Source organism: Mus caroli, unplaced genomic scaffold, assembly GCF_978045245.1.
Source record: "Mus caroli unplaced genomic scaffold, Mus_caroli_1 scaffold_10, whole genome shotgun sequence".
In the NCBI taxonomy this organism is placed as follows: Eukaryota; Metazoa; Chordata; class Mammalia; order Rodentia; family Muridae; genus Mus; species Mus caroli.
The window spans coordinates 104,015,934-104,037,816 of record NW_028227265.1 but is presented as its reverse complement, the minus strand read 5'-3'; the positions used below and the strand labels follow the sequence as shown (position 1 = coordinate 104,037,816).

At 41.3% G+C, this 21,883-nt stretch overlaps 1 protein-coding gene across 2 annotated transcripts in view; it reads right to left on the bottom strand.

Annotated features, from left to right (window-relative positions):
- Hook3 (hook microtubule tethering protein 3) overlaps positions 1-21,883 on the bottom strand; it is a 95,345-nt gene that overhangs the window by 54,154 nt on the left and 19,308 nt on the right. For both annotated transcript variants that reach the window (XR_015048674.1, XM_021170331.3), the window contains exons 4-6: positions 19,958-20,008; positions 11,903-12,035; positions 6,379-6,446 (exon numbers count right to left, since the gene is read on the bottom strand). Coding sequence is in view for 1 of the 2 variants with exons in the window: in XM_021170331.3 (XP_021025990.1) it covers positions 6,379-6,446; positions 11,903-12,035; positions 19,958-20,008 (252 nt within the window). In the remaining variant the exon portion in view is untranslated. The remainder of the gene's footprint in view (positions 1-6,378; positions 6,447-11,902; positions 12,036-19,957; positions 20,009-21,883) is intronic.

Genomic DNA, 21,883 nt, shown 5'->3' with positions numbered 1-21,883 from the left:
GGCCAACTAGGCCATCTTCTGCTACATATGCAGCTAGAGACAAGAGCTCCAGAGGGTACTGGTTAGTTCATATTGTTGTTCCACCTATACGATTGCAGATCCCTTTAGCTCCTTGGGTACTTTCTCTAGCTCCTCCATTGGGGGCCCTGTGATCCATCCAATAGCTGACTGTGAGCATCCACTTCTGTTTTTGCTAGACCCCGACATAGTCTTACAAGAGACAGCTATATCTGGGTCCTTTCAGCAAAATCTTGCTAGTGTATGCAATGGTGTCAGCATTTGGAAGCTGATCATAGGGTGGATCCCCGGATATGGCAGTCTCTAGATGGTCCATCCTTTCGTCTCAGCTCCAAACTTTGTCTCTGTAACTCCTTCCATGGGTGTTTTGTTCCCAGTTCTAAGAAGGGGTAAAGTGTCCATGCGTTTAGCAAATTGTATCTTATATCTTGGGTATATTAAGTTTCTGGGCTAATATCCACTTATCAGTGAGTACATATTGTGTGAGTTCCTTTGTGATTGTGTTACCTCACTCAGGATGATGCCCTCTAGGTCCATCCATTTGGCTAGGAATTTCATAAATTCATTCTTTTTAATAGATGAGTAGTACTCCATTGTGTAAATGTACCACATTTTCTGTATCCATTCTTCTGTTGAGGGGCATCTGGGTTCTTTCCAGCTTCTGGCTATTATAAATAAGGCTGTTATGAACATAGTGGAGCATGTGTCCTTCTTACCGGTTGGGACATCTGGATATATGCCCAGGAGAGGTATTGCTGGATCCTCCGGTAGTACTATGTCCAATTTTCTGAGGAACCGCCAGACTGATTTCCAGAGTGGTTGTACAAGCTTGCAATCCCACCAACAATGGAGGAGTGTTCCTCTTTCTCCACATCCTCGCCAGCATCTGCTGTCACCTGAATTTTTGATCTTAGCCATTCTGACTGGTGTGAGGTGGAATCTCAGGGTTGTTTTGATTTGCATTTCCCTGATGATTAAGGATGTTGAACATTTTTTCAGGTGCTTCTCTGCCATTCGGTATTTCTCAGGTGAGAATTCTTTGTTCAGTTCTGAGCCCCATTTTTTAATGGGGTTATTTGACTTTCTGGAGTCCACCTTCTTGAGTTCTTTATATATATTGGATATTAGTCCCCTATCTAATTTAGGATAGGTAAAGATCCTTTCCCAATCTGTTGGTGGTCTTTTTGTCTTATTGATGGTGTCTTTTGCCTTGCAGAAACTTTGCAGTTTCATGAGGTCCCATTTGTCAATTCTCGATCTTACAGCGCAAGCCATTGCTGTTCTATTCAGGAATTTTTCCCCTGTGCCCATATCTTCAAGGCTTTTCCCCACTTTCTCCTCTATAAGTTTCAGTGTTTCTGTTTTTATGTGGAGTTCCTTGATCCACTTAGATTTGACCTTAGTACAAGGAGATAGGAATGGATCGATTAGCATTCTTCTACATGATAACAACCAGTTGTGCCAGCACCATTTGTTGAAAAAGCTGTCTTTCTTCCACTGGATGGTTTTAGCTCCCTTGTCGGAAGATCAAGTGACCATAGGTGTGTGGGTTCATTTCTGGGTCTTCAATTCTATTCCATTGGTCTACTTGCCTGTCACTATACCAGTACCATGCAGTTTTTATCATAATTGCTCTGTAGTAAAACTTTAGGTGAGGCATGGTGATTCCACCAGAGGTTCTTTTATCCTTGAGAAGAGTTTTTGCTATCCTAGGTTTTTTGTTATTCCAGATGAATTTGCAGATTGCTCTTTCTAATTCGTTGAAGAATTGATTTGGAATTTTGATGGGGATTGCATTGAATCTGTAGATTGCTTTTGGCAAGATAGCCATTTTTACAATGTTGATCCTGCCAATCCATGAGCATGGGAGATCTTTCCATCTTCTGAGATCTTCTTTAATTTCTTTCTTCAGAGACTTGAAGTTTTTATCATACAGATCTTTCACTTCCTTAGTTAGAGTCACGCCAAGATATTTTATATTATTTGTGACTATTGAGAAGGGTTTTGCTTCCCTAATTTCTTTCTCAGCCTGTTTATTCTTTGTGTAGAGAAAGGCCATTAACTTGTTTGAGTTAATTTTTGATTCTTAAAATATTGTTCAGCCCCTTTGCTTCAGCAAGAGTGCTCTATCAGAAAAGTTCTGGCCTGACAAGTCTGTCCAGGAGGCAGGCAGGTCAATGAGCCAGGATGCCTTCCTCTGTCTCTATCTTAAACCCTTGTTTCAATATGATTCCTATCTTTATTACAATTCTGTAAAGAACAAAGAACACCAGGGTTCCTAAACCTGCTTATTTTTGCCTCAGGAAGGCACCAAGCCTTGTCATAAACCTGCATGATCCAAATCTCTTCCTACACATACAAGTTCATTGTTTCTAAAATTGAACATTAAAAACCTAGCGATTTAATAACAGCTTGTCAGTTTCTAAAATTTCCCTAATAACTCTTCTCAAATCCTGTTTCTCATGTGTACTAACAACACTCATTAGTGACCTGAATATTTATTTAAGTAACAAGTTCTTAGAAGAGACTCAATTTTCTGCATAACTGTTTTTCCCGGGGACCTTTCTTTGATTTCATTCTTGTTTGCACGAGCCTTTTGTTACCCGAGCTCTAGCTTTTGGGGAGAGGCCTTTAACAGTAAAAAGCACAAGGATAGCAAACGGAGCGCAGCGAGTATCCACTGAGGGCAGTGGAGGGTCAGTCTCGATTGTCCAAGAACTAACTGGATCTCTGTCAAATGCTTGGCATCACTGACTGAGTACTCAGAGAGAATACATCTAACTCAGGGGTAGGGACAAGTGACCATCTGGTCTTTTTTCCTATATTCATCCTTATCACAAAGAGGGGCTGATGCTCTAGAAAAAGCTAACCATCATATCCTAGCTGCACCCTTCTCTCCCTGAGGGGCTCTAATCCAGTTCCATGCAAAGCTGCTCCTCGGCTGCACAGCTCCCAGACAGGTGCTATCGAACTTTCCCTTCTGTTGCCAGCTCTCTTGGTCATTATTTGTAGACTTCAGAGATAACAGTTGAACTGGCTTTCTTCTGTTACTACCATCTTTTGGGACTTTCTCTCCTTGTATCAGGACTCCACAGTTCTTGTTTGTGTGTATGTGGTCTCCCCTACCCACTTTTGTTAAGACACAGTTTCTTATGGACAAGACTGACATTGAAATCCCTAGAGAGCTGAAGATAATATTATCTTCTTTAAAAAGAACTTATTATTTTAAAAATAAAAGGCTATATTATTTATGGTATATAGCATGTTTTGGTATACATATTGTAGAATGGCTAAATTAAGCTAATTAACATATCCCCTTTCCTGTTATTGAGACAACACATTACAATTATTGACACACTAATTGTACAGATGGGCTTCAGTGTATTATTTCCACAATGCATAAATAAAGCACTGATACTGTCTGTCTTGCTTCTATCTTGCCCTCCTCCCTTCCCTCCCTTGGCTCCCTTCCAGACAGCTGCAACTTTTCTTTCAGGTTCTGTTTGTTTGTTTTTGGATGATATAGGGTTTCATGTACCCAAACTTGCCTTAAATTCATTTTGCAGCCAAGGGTGACCTTAGACTACTGATTTTTTTTAGCTTCCACATAGGACATAAAATATGTGATATTTGTCTTTCACTTATTTTGCTTAATATGATGTCTTCACGTTTTTTCATGTTACCTTCTAATCTTTTGTGTCTTCTTCCTGACTTTGGACATGTATATACCACCCAGCCTGGTTTATGTGGTAAGGACAGAATGCAGGTTTTTGTGCATGTCAGACAAGCGCTCCACCACCTGAGTGGTCCTTAGTCCTATCATTTGTTTAACCAATTACGTTCTCTAATAAACCTAAATTTCATAACTTATTGCTTCTAACTGACTTCCATTAATGTTCTAATGACCTCATTATTTCTAAGCAGCAAAAATCTCAATTCAAGATCAACCCAATCAAAGATCAATTCAACTACCTATTTTCTGCCTGTATATCCTGACTAGTTAAGTGTTATGATGGGGAAAACTAAACAAAACAAAACAACAACAAAAACCCCAGCCCCCCCAACCCATAATAAAACCCAAACCAACAAATCTTCACCAAACTTCAAAGTTGTCTGAAAGCAGAAAAACAAAAACAAAAAACAAAAAAACCCCAAAAAACAAAAAACACAAAAAAGCTTCCCTGCCAGCAACCTCTTTATTCTCTTTAGATTCTTTCAAAAAACTTCCCCCTACTATTTACTATTTGATGTATATGAGTGTCTACATGTATGGCCATGCACCACATGCATTTCTGGTGCTTACAGAGGCTGGAAGAAGGCTGCTGGATCCCCAAGGGACTCCAGTTATAGACAGTTCTGAGCCAGCACGTGGGTACCTGGAATGAAATCCAAGTCCTGTGGAAGAGCAGCAAGTGCTCTTAACCATTGAGCTCTCCAGCCTCTCTCAGTCCTTTCTATTCCCCAAACCTGATTAACTCCCAGCATTCCATAAAATTCCAGTCCCAGGTAAGAATTTTTGTAAATCTACAAACCCAGTAGCACCTTGTCCTTCTCTATTGCTACACATGGGAAATTCTTCCAATCCAAAGCTACCCCCACTTTCTGTCCTCTTCATTTAGTTCATGTCAAACTTCCCCAAAACCTTGTTCGATTGAGTAGCTCAAGTGGGAACTTCTGGTTTCTTTGGAAAGTCAGTTATCTCAAAGGATGCTTTCCTGAAGCAGACACAGGTGAAAGGATGTTTTGCTAAAGCAGACACAGGTGAAAGGATGCATGATGTTAAAGAAGGAAGGTAAATACAACCCAACAGACGGTGGACGATGCTGGATGGTATTGGTACACCTTGCCACTCCTTACTGGCCATCGTTTGTCTTGACTTCATAGAAAGAAATACACCAAAAAACTTCTGGTGGTTCCTTGTTGCTTCTGCGGACTTGGGTCGACTGGCAGAGTAAGGAGGAAGTTTCTGGATAGGGACTCACGTGGTATTTTGCTGAGGCAAGACTCGTGGGAGGACACATCTGGGGTGGGAGTGGGGAGGCTTGCACAGTTAAGCTTTGAACACTTAGTTGGTCTCCTGTCTTCGGTGATCTTCACTTTGTGGAGAGAGGTATGGCAGAACACTCCCTGCTGCAGCAGGACCACAGATCCAGCCATGGCCCTTGGCAGCAGCATGGCCCAAGGACATCCACAGGATCTTTGACAGTTACTTGGGCTATGGACACCAGCACAGTCCCAGCTCCTGTAGGACCACAGACATCCACACGAACCCCAGGCTTCAACAAGGCCTGGGGTAGCAGACCATGGACACCAAAGACCATAGAGGTTTTGAGGAGGACCGATTCGGAAAGTTCTTCGTCTTGGACATCCTGAGCCAGGGTAACTTTGTGGCTCAGAACCAGGGTGATTATGTGGCTGAGAGTTTGGGGGCTCCAGGCTGCAGTACCCACCCTGTTGGCCCTACTCAGCAAGGACATGTTCCTCAGCCACCTCAGCTGTCTCTCACACCGCAGCGGCATCTCTAGTTCTACCTCTCTTCCTGCTCCTTCACCGCTCTGTTCTCTGTCTGTCCCACCTTAGACTTATAGTGGGGTCATATACCCAACCCCCAGTTTCATTAAGCCAAAACTAAATACACCTAACAGATTAGCAGCATTAGGAAGGCTGAGAACCTGTACAGTTTTCATCCTGATGTAGCTGGGTGGAAATGGCAGAAGACTGCTGCTGCTATAAAATGCCATTCAGGTCTTTTTCCTCTCCCCACACTTCCTTCCCTCTCTGCAGTCTCACTTAGGCTGGCCTTGAACTCCTGAGCCTTTTATCTGTACCTCTTGAGTGCTGTGATTATAGACCTGCACCACCATGGCCAGCAGGTCTTACTTTCCTTTTACCTTGGTCTCTTACAACATTTTTACACCTCCCTATTTCCCTTTCCTCACCTCATCCTTCCATGTTCAGTCTCAGCCCCTGGGTGGCCTGATTTAATGTCCCCATGAAAGCTGTTACTTCAGATGGTCCTGCATTTCCCCTTTTACGATAGTTTTAAAACTATATGAATTCTTGCTTAACCACTTTCCTCTCTGAGACTCTGAGAGGGCGACACACACTTTATGGGAGAATTTTGTTATCTTTTCACAACTGTATCCCTAATTGCTGTGCACTTTGGGCTTGAAGTAAGAATTTGTGAAATAAATAAAGTCAGGATGCACACCACAGACACCGTGAACTTAAAAACTTAATTAGGATATAGGGTATACACAATAAAAAATAATTTTTTAAGGTTGCCATTTCTCTTATGTGAACTAGTTTTCTCCACTAATTTGTTATAAGCTGTTAAGTGCAAAGCTCTAATCAACATACCTCTTGAATGGCTGTCATGACGACATGCTGAACAGATTCCTCCATCATCATAATGGCTTGAATGTACTCTGAAAACAAGAATAACCTGGGATGTCACTGTTCAAGTTAAAAGATGTGAAGCAGCTGCAGGCTAACACTGTATAAACTGCTACAATCAGCTTTCTTGTTTGATTCTTCAGAACCTCCTTCTCATGGCTGCTCTGCCCCAAATATGTGCCACAGGTAAGCAAAGACTGAAAACCAAATTTGAACTTTGTTCCAAAGATTTTGTCTGACATTTATTCATTTGAGGGAGTCTGGGTCTTGTTAGCGGCCCTCCAGTGCACTCTGGATCCTAATCTGGCCTTGAACTTGTGATCTTCCTGTCTTGATCTTTCAGAGTGTATATACTCTGAACATACTCCCGCTCTTGAGCTGGGGCTGTAGGTAAAGGTCCTGGGATGCAGCATTAGCGTGAGTACACATCAGACTAAATCAGTCAAACAGTGAGACCCGGAGGCAGAGCAAAGAAGAACTGACACTACGCCTTCCCTACACTCTAAAAGTTGTCCTTTTAGATGCTCTTTTGTTACACAGTAAAAATAATCTGGTTTTATTTTTACATGATCAAAGCACTAAGTTATACAAATTCTTACCTTAATTTTGTTTATTATATAGAACAGAAATAACTACAATGAATTTAATATACACACTGAACCTGCAATTGAACGACTATATCATCCTGGGTTCTACAATACATCTCTATATGGAAAGCAGAAAACACACCGGCCTCATGCTCAGCACTCCCAAACCAGGAGGCTCTCAGCTGCTAAGAGGAAAGTCACTCTGGAAGCAGTATCTCTTTCCTCTGACAAAGACCTGCTAATAGTTTTAATTATTTCCAGGCACAACAATGGATGACAGAATTGGCTTAAGTATTAAAATAAATGAACATGGCAGGTACCCTTAGAATTGTACTTATGAAATGTGTAACCATTGTCATTAGATTCATCTGCTGGAATCTTCTGCCTAGCAGATAACATGGGTTTTTTTGTTTTGTTTTGTTTTAAATATTTAACACCACTGTTGTGGTATTATGACATCAAAAACAGGAGCCAGCACATGTCTAGGATGATTGACAAGTCCTCAAAATTATAGCGTATGAATGAGCATGGAAGAGAAGAAGCAGTGGTGTTGGTATGGGGAGGGGAGGCTTAATGGCAACTACTGGAAATGCAGGAAGTACAGTAAGAGGCCAGGACATTAGTAGGTATGAGAGGGGAAGCGTTAGTTAAGAAGCGGTGTTGCCACGTCAAGGCCCTTCCCCGCGAACACCGTAAAGTACTAATGAGGAAATGGTGATGACAGCTAAATTCATGTGCACTACTTTCAAGCCTTAAAGTTAAAACTACAGTTCTGTATGATTCTTTGGTCCACACCCACGAGGCGATGCTGGAGAATGAGGCGTGCTACGTAAGGGAGTTTACCCTCCATTTTATCTGTTCAATATGTTTAGTATAGTTTAATATGAAGAATACAAAGCTCAAAGGATGAAGGAATAAGTTTTTTTCTATATCTAGCCCATTCATTACAAGTAAGTTATTTGGTAAATCCTGTAATATCTGTAAGCCTCAGCCTTCTGATCTATAAAAGGTATTTTTTGTTCTGTTACTGCTTAAGAGAATAGGAGACTGAAAGGCAGACAGCATGGTATTGCCTGATGGGCTGGCGAAATGGCTCGGTGAGTGAAGGTGCTTGCCGACAAGCCTGACGACTAGACTTTGATCCCAAGATCCACATAGCAGAAAGAAAGAACTGACTTTTGCAAGTTGACCACTGATCTCCATGTGCAATTTGTGGCATACGCTGTGACTACCTCTAGACCAAAACACCTACAGCCTTCCCTCATTTCTGCTATCAAACCCAAACCACAAGGTCGATGTTACTGTCAGGGTGCCTTCTACTTCTAATCTCTGCCTTTTAAAATTTACTCCTACTTTATTTGCCCCAATTAGAGGTCAGCAAAGACAAATAAATACACAGCCGGGCTCTCACAATTGCTTTTAACTTCTTCCAACTTGTAAGAATGGCTAAACACAAAGCAAATGTACAACGCAGTTTCACTTAGCCTTCATAATGAAGAGAGTGTGGGGACAAGGAGAAAGGCTGAGGCTTTCTCATCCACAGGTAGGTAGGAAGCACTGAAGCACTTCAGAGAGCCTACTAACCTATCTGCCCACATGATACATTCACAGCCACAGCTGATGACTAACAATTTAGAAACTTGTTTACACGATTCTTAGCTCTCTTCTGTATTCCTGAAACCAGAGAATACCCCAAAGGAGAGTAAGTGAGAGATTAAAAAGCCTATTCAGCTGGAAGCTTCCTTCTTCTTTCCCAGGTAGCTTTTATAATGCTGGAATGTGCTGTACAGGGCACTATGAGATATTAGTCACCAACTGTTTTACCCAGCTGTGACCTCTGCTAATAGCATCACCTTGCTAGACAAGATGTGAGCACAAGTGCAATAGTGGCCAGAGTGTTACTGGAGTAAGCAATCATCTCCTACCTGGATTTTAGACCCGCACCACAGGAAGAAATCATACTTGGTATTGTAAATCTGGTCAAAAGCCCATGGCTAGGAGGTCATGGTCCCTTACTACTACTGTTTTGTTATGTAGTCTTCTATATTTATCCATACACATACATAGATTCTTGGTCAGACAGTTTCTGTTTCTGTGGGTAATGATAACACAGGGACTCATGACTGTGTGAGTGACCGACGCGTGCTCAGCCCTGGACTGAGTGAGACACTGGTGTGACCCCTCCAAGGCCCTAGCAACCTTGTGGGAGAGGGGCAAAAGAGAATGTACGCACTAGCCAGTGAGAGGGAAGGGGCACTGTGATGTGCTGTGACGTACCACGAACCAATGATGGCTTTGGGGTGATCAGTGTGCCAGCATTAGAAAAAAAATTTTTTTAAAGAAATACAGACAGTTTAAGAAAAATAAAGCAATATGAAGATGGGGGTCAGCTAGCAAGCTGAGGGAAAACCCCAAAAGTCTATGCTGTCTATTATCAAATTTACTCAGTCTTAGAATATGAAAAAGAGTACAAAGACAAATAAATATAACCATTACCAAATGTGAAGGAAAATAGTATGAATGGGGTTGGGAACTTTTGAACTCAAAAATTAAAAATAAATAAAAGATAAAAACTGAGCTTCAATTTAAAATAATTACAAAATACGAATTATGATGTTGGATAGCCTTTCATTTCCTATTCTCCAGCAATACTTCTCTCAATTCTGTCTTTACCATATCATGATTATAGTTTTGAGGGTTTTTTTAAGGCTCTCAAATATAACTAGAATTTTTCTTCCTCTGTGTAATTCTTAGCTCATTATCCTTCACAGTTTTACTTAAATAACTTCCCTAACACCACGTCTAGACTCTCCACTTACATTCCCCCTTTGGAGCACTTACATAACTCTGTAATTACTTATGCTATGGGGTAATGTTTTTTCTCTCCACTCAAGCTTTGTGTCTGTTTTGTCTGGTACTGTAGTTCTCTTCCATAATATATCAGATTAATAAACATTTGTGAAATAAAGTAAATCCATTTTGGATCTGGGAAGACAGCTCAGTGACAGGAGTGCTGTCCAGTGTCAGGACTGTCCCAGTCGGAATGTCTAGTGCCCAAATGAAAGATGGTGATAGCTGTACAACGCTCTAACTCCAGAACTGTGAGCAAAGACAAGCAGACTTCAGGAGCTCTCTGACCACCCATCCTAGCCAACAGGGAAATTCAAGTATATCGGCCACAGAGAATGAATGGGGGATGATAGAGGACCACAGCCAACGTTCCTCTCTGCCTCTGTGTGCATATGCATGAGGCACACACCCATGTGCATGTACCACACACATATATGAAAGCACTCCCTCAGAACACAAATAATTTATCTACTTTGTATACAGTAAATAAGTCATATTTTACAAAGGAAAGAAAAAAAACTAAAAAAAAAATGACATTATTATCTACATATCAAAGCTGGTCTTAAAGTAACTTCAACACATACCACAAATATGCGACCTTGGAGTTGCATATCTGCAAACTGAATTTCACTTACTAATTTTAGTCTAATTAGAAGTTTTACCAATTTATAGTTGATATATTAATAGATAAGTTTGACTCACCCCATAAAAACCACCTAAGAAGTGATATTTTAAAGTGGAAAAATTGGTTTTCTCCAGTGGGTCTCACTGGGTATATTAAAGCACACTGAAAGGCAGGCCCCATGCCCAACACTATATAGGCAACACAAAATGGACTTAATGGCACTGTTGTGTACTTCTTGCCTCGTATTGCTTTTTGGAACAAAATTTTTGTCTTACTTGTTTTTTGCCCGCATGTTATGGCCGCTCATCTTATACTTATGGATTTCAGTTGTGTATGTTTCTTGTTTTTATTTCTTACTCTTTTTTTTTTTTTTTTGCCTTTACAGAGAGAGAGAAAGGAAGAGCTGGTGAGTGGGGAGATGGGAAGGATATGAGAAGAGTTGGGAGAGACGAAAGCATGATTAGAATATAGTGTATGAGAAATTTTTCAATAAAATAAATTGTGTACATGGTAAGTATGGTGGCACATGCCTGTAATCCCAGCCCTCGGGATGCAAAGGCAGGCAGACCTCTGTGAGTTTCAGGCTAACAGGGCCTGCATAGCAAGTTCCAGGCCAGCCAGGGCTCATAGTGAGACCTTGCTCTAAAACAAAACAAAACAAAACAAAACAAAAAACAAAACAAAACACCAAAACACAATTTGTGGCTATAAGAACACATAATAGATAAATGAAATGGAATTATTGTTTAAAACACTATCTAATATACTTATAGTTTTAAAAAAATCACATTTCCATGAAATTAAAATTGTTTGAAACCCAACTCTGTGTAAGAAGATATTGTGCTGTTTTACTTGTTGTGTTACTCAGATCCCTAATGAGCTTGTGAGGTAGGTACTAAATGTTTATTTACTGAGAAACTGAAATACAAAGACAAGATTTACCCAGCAACTCTCCAGAGTTTGTGAGAGTGCAACTGACTGCGCATAGGGTGAGTAGCACTGCAGCCTGGGCTCTTATTCTGAAGCACAGAGACATCTCCTAAGCTATCACCTTACAAACTGCATTAATAGGTATTTTAATAATAACCATAAATGGCAGCATAGCCAATGCCATTAACATGCATTAAGCAGAACAGAGCTCAGTTCAATAGTGCAGAGCATGCTTAGGATGAGCATGGCACCAGGTTCCACAGCAGCACAACAATGAACATAACACAATATAAAACTACCCAACCATACAGCCTTACAGAAAGGGAAGGAATATGACCATAATCAAAGTTAGACTACTTTTTAGAACTCACTTAAATCTGAAGGCAAATTACTGGCAAAGTGTAGATGACAGGGAAGATGGGTAGCCATGGAAAGATGTTATTTATCCTGGGGCCTTACACATGAAGCACACAGTATGCATTCATTCGTTAGTTACCTTGCTTCTGCTCACAGTTCACAGCACAGCCTAGAATGAGCTGGAGCATCCTTCCGAGCTCTGCTGCATCCGAATGCTCCCCAATGAGGTTCACATCAGGAAGGGTAAAATCATTAATCTGCTGTCCTAAAATCTGAATGGAGACAAGCAGATTATAATCACATTCCTGTTTACAGAGCTAAATAAAATATCTATTAGAGATCAATTTGCTATCACCAAAGACTCAGTGTCAAGATTGCCAACCTCACTCCCAATTTCTATTCTCTCTCACACCTCAGTTACAACTATCACGTCTCATGGTGACTTAGTCCCTAATCTGGTATGTGCTATGTTCACAGAACAAAAATCCATATACTATCGATCCTTCTGCTGTCCTAAGAAAGCTTGGATGGTTGATCTCTGATGAATTATAACCAGAACAGTCTAAACTAAAGGACATCCAAAGCAGCTGGGATTAAAGAGGAATTCACACTAGCAACACAAGCTTCTCCTTTGCTACCTTCACTTGGTCTCTGAAAATGTTGGCAGTGAGATACTCTGGACAGGAAAAGGAATGGGACATCCTTTAATGGAGATTCTGGTTCCAAATGAAGTCCCATGCAAACAAGTGGGAATCTCTGCTACATACCCTGCCAGGGAAAGCTGGGCAGGGGCTGGGGATGTAGACGAGAGGGTAGAGCAGCAGCCTCCTTCCATCCTCAGCACTGCATCAAACCATGCACGGTGGTGCATGCTATAATCCCAGCACTCAGGAAGAGGCAGGGAATCAGAAGTTCAAGGTTACACTTGGATAAACAGAAATACACTATCAACCCAGATTAAATTTAATTCTTTCTTTGTATAGGTAAATCAATCTCCAGAAGTAATTAAAAGCCGGAAAAAAAGAAACCATTTCACAGTTCATGATGGAGACCTTGAAAACTAGCAGTCAAGTATGTACTTGGTTCTGTCCTAACCAGAGGCCAGAAACACTAAAAACCATTCAGGGGCACTGGTTTGTGTTCTGTTTCTGTGTCATTATTTTTCTAGGTTTACACAGAAACTTAATGAGAATAGCTGTCTGGAAGCTGTGTGTCATCAGGTGCTTCTCTGATGCTTGAAGGGGTGCCAACATTCCAGCCTAGCTACCAGGATGGGAAGGTGTTAATGAATACCTTGTGGGTGGGACAACTGGACTGACAAGCTCGCCTCCCATGCTTCAACCCAGTAAAGCTTCACTAAGCTTTACGGGGACGTCAGCAGCAGTCCTTTCTTGCTTCCTTCTCTTAAGCGATTTTTCTATAAGCTCCTATCTAAAATTTACTCTTCTGTTGTTTGTAAAATTCATCTTTGAGTTTACAACACAAAAGACATAGAAGCTACTAACCTGGAGTAGCTTTGGTGGCCAGAAACCCTAGCCTCCTAAGTAACGTCACATGAGTCAAAAAGGACTGTCATATTTAAAGACCTTCTCTTAAATTAAATGAATATTTAATCAAATTACCAAATACCAATGATTAAATTTTATTAAATATTTTAATTAATCAGTAAGTATTTAATTAAACAGTATTTAAATATATACTTAAAATTATATACTTAAAGATGGCAACAGAGATGCCTTCTGGAAAGAAACTGAACAGTGGGGGTGGAAAATGAATAAAATGAAGATGAGCCCATGGAAATAAAAAATGTAATAGGAATGAAAGTTTCAATGGACTAGCAAGAAAGGAGCAAAAACAAGCAGTAAAAAGAAAAATTGATTGAGTAATTAAAGAAATCTGAGTAATTAAAGGATCAATCCAGGAGGCTTAAGGGCTCAGTGGAAGTTCTACAGAATAAAAAGAAAAAATTAAGTAGAAAAAAATTTCCTAAAACTAAAACTAGTAGGTATTCAGCTTTGAAGAATTTGTTAAGTACCAAACATAAGAAAACACAATCCAAGATCAAAATGCATCTTGTATCAGAGAACATTACCATGAGTCTTCAGAGATATATAAATCCTAAATAAAGAATCTGCCAATAGGAATGCAATCCACATGAGAAGCCTCAACAGTAAATGTAGAGGAAGCTCTCGAGCGAGTGCTGCTGCAGTGGCCTCCAGACACAGACTTCACAGCCAACCCGACTCTCAAGAAACAAAGAAACGTCAAGGCCTATACTAGCATGTACTCTCCTGAAGATAGCAGTATTAAAATGTGCTCATCAGTATAAGAGTAAAGGAGAATCTAGACCTGTGGGCAGCACTCAGGAGGCAGAGGCAGGTGGGCCTCTGAGTTTGAGGCCAGCCTGTCTATACGGTGTATGAGATCTTATTTGAAATACAAAAAAGTATATCAGAAAAGAAAAAAAATCCCAGCACTTGGGAGGCAAAGGCAGGCGCACTTCTGAGTTCGAGGCCAGCCTGGTCTACAAAGTGAGTTCCAGGACAGCCAGGGCTATACAGAGAAACCCTGTCTCGAAAAACAAAAATCAAACAAACAAACAAACCACAAACAAACAAACCGAATAAGTAAAAAGAATGTGATAGCAGAGAGATAGAGGAATTCTCAGACTCAGTGTGAAAGGTAATGAGGGAACATAAGTTTATTTACTATTCTTGCTGATTCTAGTTAAGAATAAAAAGCCTTAAGTTTTGTTGTAGGAATCTCAATACAACAAGTACTAACCCAGAAGCGTTTGGAAATATTTACAAAATACAGGATGTAGTACCATGTTACATTTCTAGAACCTGAGAAATACTGAATTTGAAAATACACCTCATCTAAAGGATTTGAGTGAGACTGTGGACATTCATAAATGGTGCATTTACATAGATGTCTAAAAAGGTGCTAACATATTGCATATATAGTCTTAATAAAAGCATTTTATGGTTCAAACTCTTTGCCTAATAAATATTTAATAATTTCTTTGTTGCCAGACATTTGACTTATTTTTAATTTTGCAAACTATAAAATAGCATGGAGGCAGTTTTATTTAAAATATTAATAATATAACATGGAGTTAGTTTTATTTATAAATAGTTTTATTTTATTCTTTTTTGTTTGTTTGTTTGTTTTGAGTCGGGGGCTTCACTATGTTGTCCAACCTGGCTTCAAATTCCTAGGATCAAGCAATGTTCCTGCCTTACCTTCTGAGTAGCTGCATAGTTAAAAATTCTTACTATGAAGTTACTCTGGTGGTTTGGATAGGCATGGCCCCCACAGACTGTGTTTGAATCCTTGGCCCATAGGGAGTGGCTCTATTAGGAGTTGTGGCCTTACTGGAGAAGGTGTGGCCTTGTTGGAAAAAGTGTGCTACTGTTGGGCCAGGCTTTAAGATCTCATATGCTCAAGCTGCACCCAGTGTGGCTCACAGTTTCCTGCTGTTGCCAGCAGATCAGTATAGAACTATTGGCTCCTCCAGCACCATGTCTGTCTAGACTCTGCCACCTCTGAACCTGTAAGCCAACCCCAAGTGAATGTTTTCCTTTACAGGGGCTGCCTTGGTCATGGTGTGTCTTCACTAACTCAGACAGTTACTCTGCAGGATTGGAATGACTCAGCCTCAGGAGGCGGAGTCAGGAGAAAGGAAAGGTCAGTGTCATCCCTGGGTATAGACAGACTCGAGGCCAGCCTGTCTACCTGTCATCTTTACAGGAATAAAACACTGTCAAAAGATATATGTACAACACTTTTAAATACAAACTTTAAACGAAGTATTCTACCTTCACGAAGCATATGGAGCAAGTAAAAGATGTATAAAGCAAATGAAGTAACTGCAGGAAAGAGACATAATTACAAACTACAGCCAGTGATAAAAAGGGAAAAGAACACTGGATGCTGGGCTAACGGGGAGCCTGGCACGGACTCACTCTATGTAGTTGCAAAATAACTAGCAATGCCCAGCACTTCAGCTCTTCTCATAAGCACGCGACAGATAACCAGACATTTAAAGCACACAAGGAATGTTCCAAAGATGCTAGTCACCTGTGGGGGCACAATTTATCTCCTCTCTAAGGATGGTCAGTATGGTTGGGTGATGCTGGCTGCAGCACAGAATGATGCTACAGACTGGAAGTCCAAAGCATCATCAAGGAAGGTCTTGTGGAGAGAGCATGGTGGGGCACAAGGATGAGAAAAACCAAAGGATAGCAGAGAGAGAGAAAAGCGGTCTGTAGAGAGAATCTGAGCCCAGGTTTCTCACCGGGAAATACTGATAGCAGCTCTGCACTTGGTCAGAGTGCAGAACCAAACTTGTAGTGACATGCAGCAAAGTAGTTTCTAAACAATCACCATGACCTTTCCTACATAAATTCTCTACTACCTTTCCTTTCTGATACTTTCTGAAAAAAAATACAATTTTTAATTAACAAAATAAGTGAATTTGATGCTCAAGACCAAAATGATTACTTCTTGTAATCCTAAAAGATCTAGTAAATATTGCTTCTTAGTACCCTTATAACTTCTGGCCAAATAGCAAACAAAGGAAAGCTACCTCAGTAGTTGCCGTCTTTTACACATTTGCTCAAGATGTTTCATACTTACTCCAAGTATTCTTTTACATATTTTAAATAACGATTTTTCTTGAAGATTAGTAGTGAGTTTTAAGTTACGTGAGATAATTACAAAATTACGTAGGATTGAACAAAATTACGTAGGATTGAATCAGGTTTGGCCCCAACCTCATTTCATGACTGAGACAACCAAATAAATATGTATAAGCAGACTGCTCCTCAATGTAAGCATAAGCTATGTTAGCTGGGGCTGGAGGCGTAGGCCTGTAACCCCAGCTGCTTGAGAGGCTGATGCACAAGTGTATCAGGTTCAAAGCCTGCCTGGGCTAAGTTTTAAGGCAAATTAATGAAACCCTTTTCATCTAAGAAGAAACAGATGGTTAGGGGTATAGCTCAGTATGAGAACATTTACCTAACAGGACAGCACAAATAACCCAAAGAAACAAGGAGGACTTAACAACGAAAAGAGTGTAATCTGCTTTACTGCTTATAATCACCTTGGCTTGATACCTGGTAATGGGCAGTTGCAGCAGAACTGGAGAAAGCTCTATTAGGAAGGTCTGACAAATTTTGTTGATGATACTAAAAGAAAGACATCCCAGCATTCAGGAGGTGGAAGCAGGAAGATCAGAAGTTCAAGGTCACCCTTAGCTACATATTGAGCTTGAAACCAGCCTGTGCTACATAAAACTCTCTCAAAAATACATAAATAGGAAAACCAAACCAAACGAAACCAAAAAACCATTGGGCAGGACATGGTAGCTTACGCCTAGGATACTGGCATGAGAAGCGGAGGCAGGAGGACTGTCTTTGAGTTGGCGGCCAGCCTAAGTGTACCGAGTGGTTGTCTTCTGAGCCAATCTTGGAGCCTTTGGCTGTACTCCTTCACCCAGCTGAACCTGCTGATTAGTTATAGCCCCAAGGGTAAGAGAGCACAAGATTCTCACCCAGTATCCAGCTGCTTCCTACCACATATTGTATGCAACTGTGTCTTAACTGAACACAGCCTAGGGGAGGAGCAGTTTATATAGGCCAGGGTATCTCTGTGGCTCCGGGGAAGCCCCTCATCCCTGCTGGGTAAAAGCTTTTCAGGTATGGCCTTTTTGTTTTTAGCAGTGAGGAGAGAACCACCCACAACTCTTTAATAATGCCCTTCCTATGCTCTGTAAGGAAGCCCAATAGACTCACTGGTTCCTGTGAACTTTGGTGGAATTATGCCTCTGCTTGTCACTGGGAGTTTAATAAAAGGAGAGATGTTGCTTTTATCTCTTCCTGGAAAGATTTTTAGTAACACTGGACTACAAAGTGAGTTTCTGGCCAGCTTGTACTACGTAGCAAGGTCCTGTTCAAAAAATCAAAGAAAGGACTATAGCATAATACCAAGGTTTAAAACTTGGATTCTAGTTTGGAAGTAACAGATCGGCGGTTCTCAACCTTCCTAATGCTGCAACCCATTTAATACAGTTCCTCATGTTGTGGTGACCCTAACCATAGAATTCTTTTCTTTTTCTATTTTTAAATGTGCACTTTCTTTAAGATTTATTTATTTTTATGCATATGAGTACACTGTAGCTGTCTTCAGACACACCAGAAGAGGGCATCGGATCCCATTACGGATGGTTGTGAGCCACCATGTGGTTGCTGGGAATTGAACTTAGGACCTCTGGAAGAGCAGTCAGTGCTCTCAACCACTGAGCCATCTCTCCAGCCCCATAAAATTATTTTCATTTCTACTTCATAACTGTAACTTTGCTACTATTATGAATCATAATGTAAATACCTGATATCCAGGATATCTGATAGGCAACCCCCAAAGGGGTCATGACCTACAGGTTGAGAACTACTGTGGTAGAGTCACTTACTAAATGGACATGGTAGATGCTATCGATATAAATGTGGGTTTAAATGTAAGCAAGCTTGCAGGGACAAAAATCGCAAAGAAAATAATGCATGTTTCTAGGTGGTATTATGTCATTTTGGCATCTGTGCTTATGAAACCAATAGCTCTGCTGTGTGTGTTCCCCAGCAATGCCTGTGCTCTGACATGGACTCAGAGGATGAGGTGAGTTCACCTGGGCTTGCCAGTGAATAAAACACAAGCAATAGGGCCAATCACAGTAGTCCACCAGCTCTAGCCCAATCACAGTAGTCCACCAGCTCTACCCAATCACAGTAGTCCACCAGCTCTACCCAATCACAGTAGTCCACCAGCTCTACCCAATCACAGTAGTCCACCAGCTCTAGCCAATCACAGTAGTCCACCAGCTCTACCCAATCACAGTAGTCCACCAGCTCTACCCAATCACAGTAGTCCACCAGCTCTACCCAATCACAGTAGTCCACCAGCTCTAACCCAATCACAGTAGTCCACCAGCTCTAGCCCAATCACAGTAGTCCACCAGCTCTAGCCCAATCACAGTAGTCCACCAGCTCTAGCCCAATCACAGTAGTCCACCAGCTCTACCCAATCACAGTAGTCCACCAGCTCTACCCAATCACAGTAGTCCACCAGCTCTACCCAATCACAGTAGTCCACCAGCTCTAGCCCAATCACAGTAGTCCACCAGCTCTACCCAATCACAGTAGTCCACCAGCTCTAGCCCAATCACAGTAGTCCACCAGCTCTACCCAATCACAGTAGTCCACCAGCTCTAGCCCAATCACAGTAGTCCACCAGCTCTACCCAATCACAGTAGTCCACCAGCTCTAGCCCAATCACAGTAGTCCACCAGCTCTACCCAATCACAGTAGTCCACCAGCTCTAGCCCAATCACAGTAGTCCACCAGCTCTACCCAATCACAGTAGTCCACCAGCTCTAGCCCAATCACAGTAGTCCACCAGCTCTACCCAATCACAGTAGTCCACCAGCTCTAGCCCAATCACAGTAGTCCACCAGCTCTACCCAATCACAGTAGTCCACCAGCTCTAGCCCAATCACAGTAGTCCACCAGCTCTACCCAATCACAGTAGTCCACCAGCTCTAGCCCAATCACAGTAGTCCACCAGCTCTACCCAATCACAGTAGTCCACCAGCTCTAGCCCAATCACAGTAGTCCACCAGCTCTACCCAATCACAGTAGTCCACCAGCTCTAGCCCAATCACAGTAGTCCACCAGCTCTACCCAATCACAGTAGTCCACCAGCTCTAGCCCAATCACAGTAGTCCACCAGCTCTACCCAATCACAGTAGTCCACCAGCTCTAGCCCAATCACAGTAGTCCACCAGCTCTAGCCCAATCACAGTAGTCCACCAGCTCTAGCCCAATCACAGTAGTCCACCAGCTCTAGCCCAATCACAGTAGGCCACCAGCTCTAGCCCAATCACAGTAGGCCACCAGCTCTAACCCACCTTTACAAGCATAGGGTGAAAGGAGAGATAGAATAAAATCCATCACATTTTAATAATTACTCACAAATTACTCATATTACTGATCTGCTCAACACCTAAGAAATGACTGGTTATTTGAATCAATATCCCCAATGCTTCACAGGGGAAGATAGGCTATTAACTTTGAAATGTTTCTCTTAAGCTTGAAACTATTCTATAATATTTCCAAGTAGAAGGAGAAAAAAAAAATCTTACCTCATGATTGTAATCCAAGATGCCTTTTAAAATTTTCTTTAAATTGCTGATCTGTTTAGAGAGAGAAAAAAAAAAAGAGGTGAGAGGCACGCACAGATCTCAGTACAGATTACCACTGACTTGAACTCACGTGAGTCTCAGAGCCAGTGCAAGCTGAGCATTCCCTGACCACTCTGACGTCTTAAGTGGGCTGAACTCCAAAGCCTTGTGAGCAGCATGCTGGTATTCTAACACATGGATTCTCAGAGTTAAGATCTTGAGATTACAAACATTGAGCTGGCCAGTCAAGTTTATGCAACTCTTCTAAACCAACCAACCCACCCACCCACCCATCCTAAATCCCCCCAAAAGGAAATAAAATCTATGTAGACTTTAACTTAAATTTGTGCTAGTTTCTCTAATTTAAGAGTATTAAACAAAAACTACTGCCAAAATTACCCTTGGAAATCTTTTTTAAAAAATCTTTAAAATTAGTTTATATGTATGGGTGTTTTGCTTGTATGTACGTTGGCTTCCCTGGAACTGGACCCACAGAGGGTTGTGGTTGGTCATGGAGGTACAGGGAATTGAACCTAGGTCCTATGGAAGAGCAGCCAGTACTCTTAACTACCAAGCCCTCTCTCCAGTCCTTGCTGTCTTATTCTAGAAAAAACATCTCCAAATTCCTCCACTGTCAAGAAAAGGCTGCTGTTTAGCTGAATACCAAACAAAGTAAATAATTATGACCATGGGTTAACAAATATCACTACTGTATCCTGAACCACCAAGACAGACTGCCATCAGCACTGAAAACTCTAGTACTCTGAGGACCACAGGTGAGGCGAGGGGGATGCGGTGAGTGAGAGTAGACTCACTAGAGCCTAAGTTCACTGGCCATCTTATCTAGGGGAAATGACAGGCAGAGCCACTGCAGTATTTGATAAAAAGCTCCTTCAAGTTCTCTTCTGCTTTGGACCAACTTTTCATTGGAGTAAATGTGCCATACTCTGATCCTCCTTTCAATCTGGCTGAAGCTGTCCAACGTTAGTACAGATCTACCCTTCCTCATCTCAAACGCTTTGGGTCGATGATGATGGACTCGTAGTTGAATATATCCTACAACAACAGACAGTGCAGCCCGAGGTCATCAAATGAAAGGAGCTGAATTATTTAGTTTATAACCTTCTGGTTTAAAACATTTTTAGAGATTGTTTTATTTTATGTGTACGAGTGTTCTGCCTTCATGTATGTACGTGCACTATGTGTGTGCCTGGTGTTCTCCAAAGTCAGAGAAGAGACTGGGTCCTGGGAACTGGAGTCAGTGGTGTTCTTGAGCCACCCTGTGGGTAGCTGGGAGCCTAGCCTAAGTACCTGCAAGAGCAACAACTGCTCCAGCTGCTGAGCAATCTTTCCAGACCCCGAAGCATGTATTTTTTAAGAGAAAAACAAACTAAAAAGTTGCTTATTTAGGAGAAACAACAAAGCAAGCATGGTGAGCTTGCTTATGTTTGTTAATGCAAGTACTAAGAGGGGATGGATGGCAGGAAACTGAATTCAAGGCAGGTCTAGGCTACACAGAAAAAAAAAAAGCAGTATCATAAATAAAATTAACAAATTAAGATGTGTATTTCAGAAAATTTTTGGATTTGGAAAATTCATCATTTATTTCCTTTATTGATCTTCTAAGCTGTTTATGTTTCATACTTCTGATAGCTGAAAATGGACCATGTTCAAACTGATATATTCATTTAAAATAGTAGTCTCTCTCATTGCAAATGCCACATTATTTCAATCAATGGCACCATCCATAAAAGGTTACAGGACTTGCCTGCAGAGAGTAAACTGTGGAGCTCCAGTGTGGACACATGTTCCCTGATTCCAAAATTTGCCCCTGCTGGGCTTTACTGACTAAACAGTATGGCATATTCTGGTAGGCAGTGTCAAATT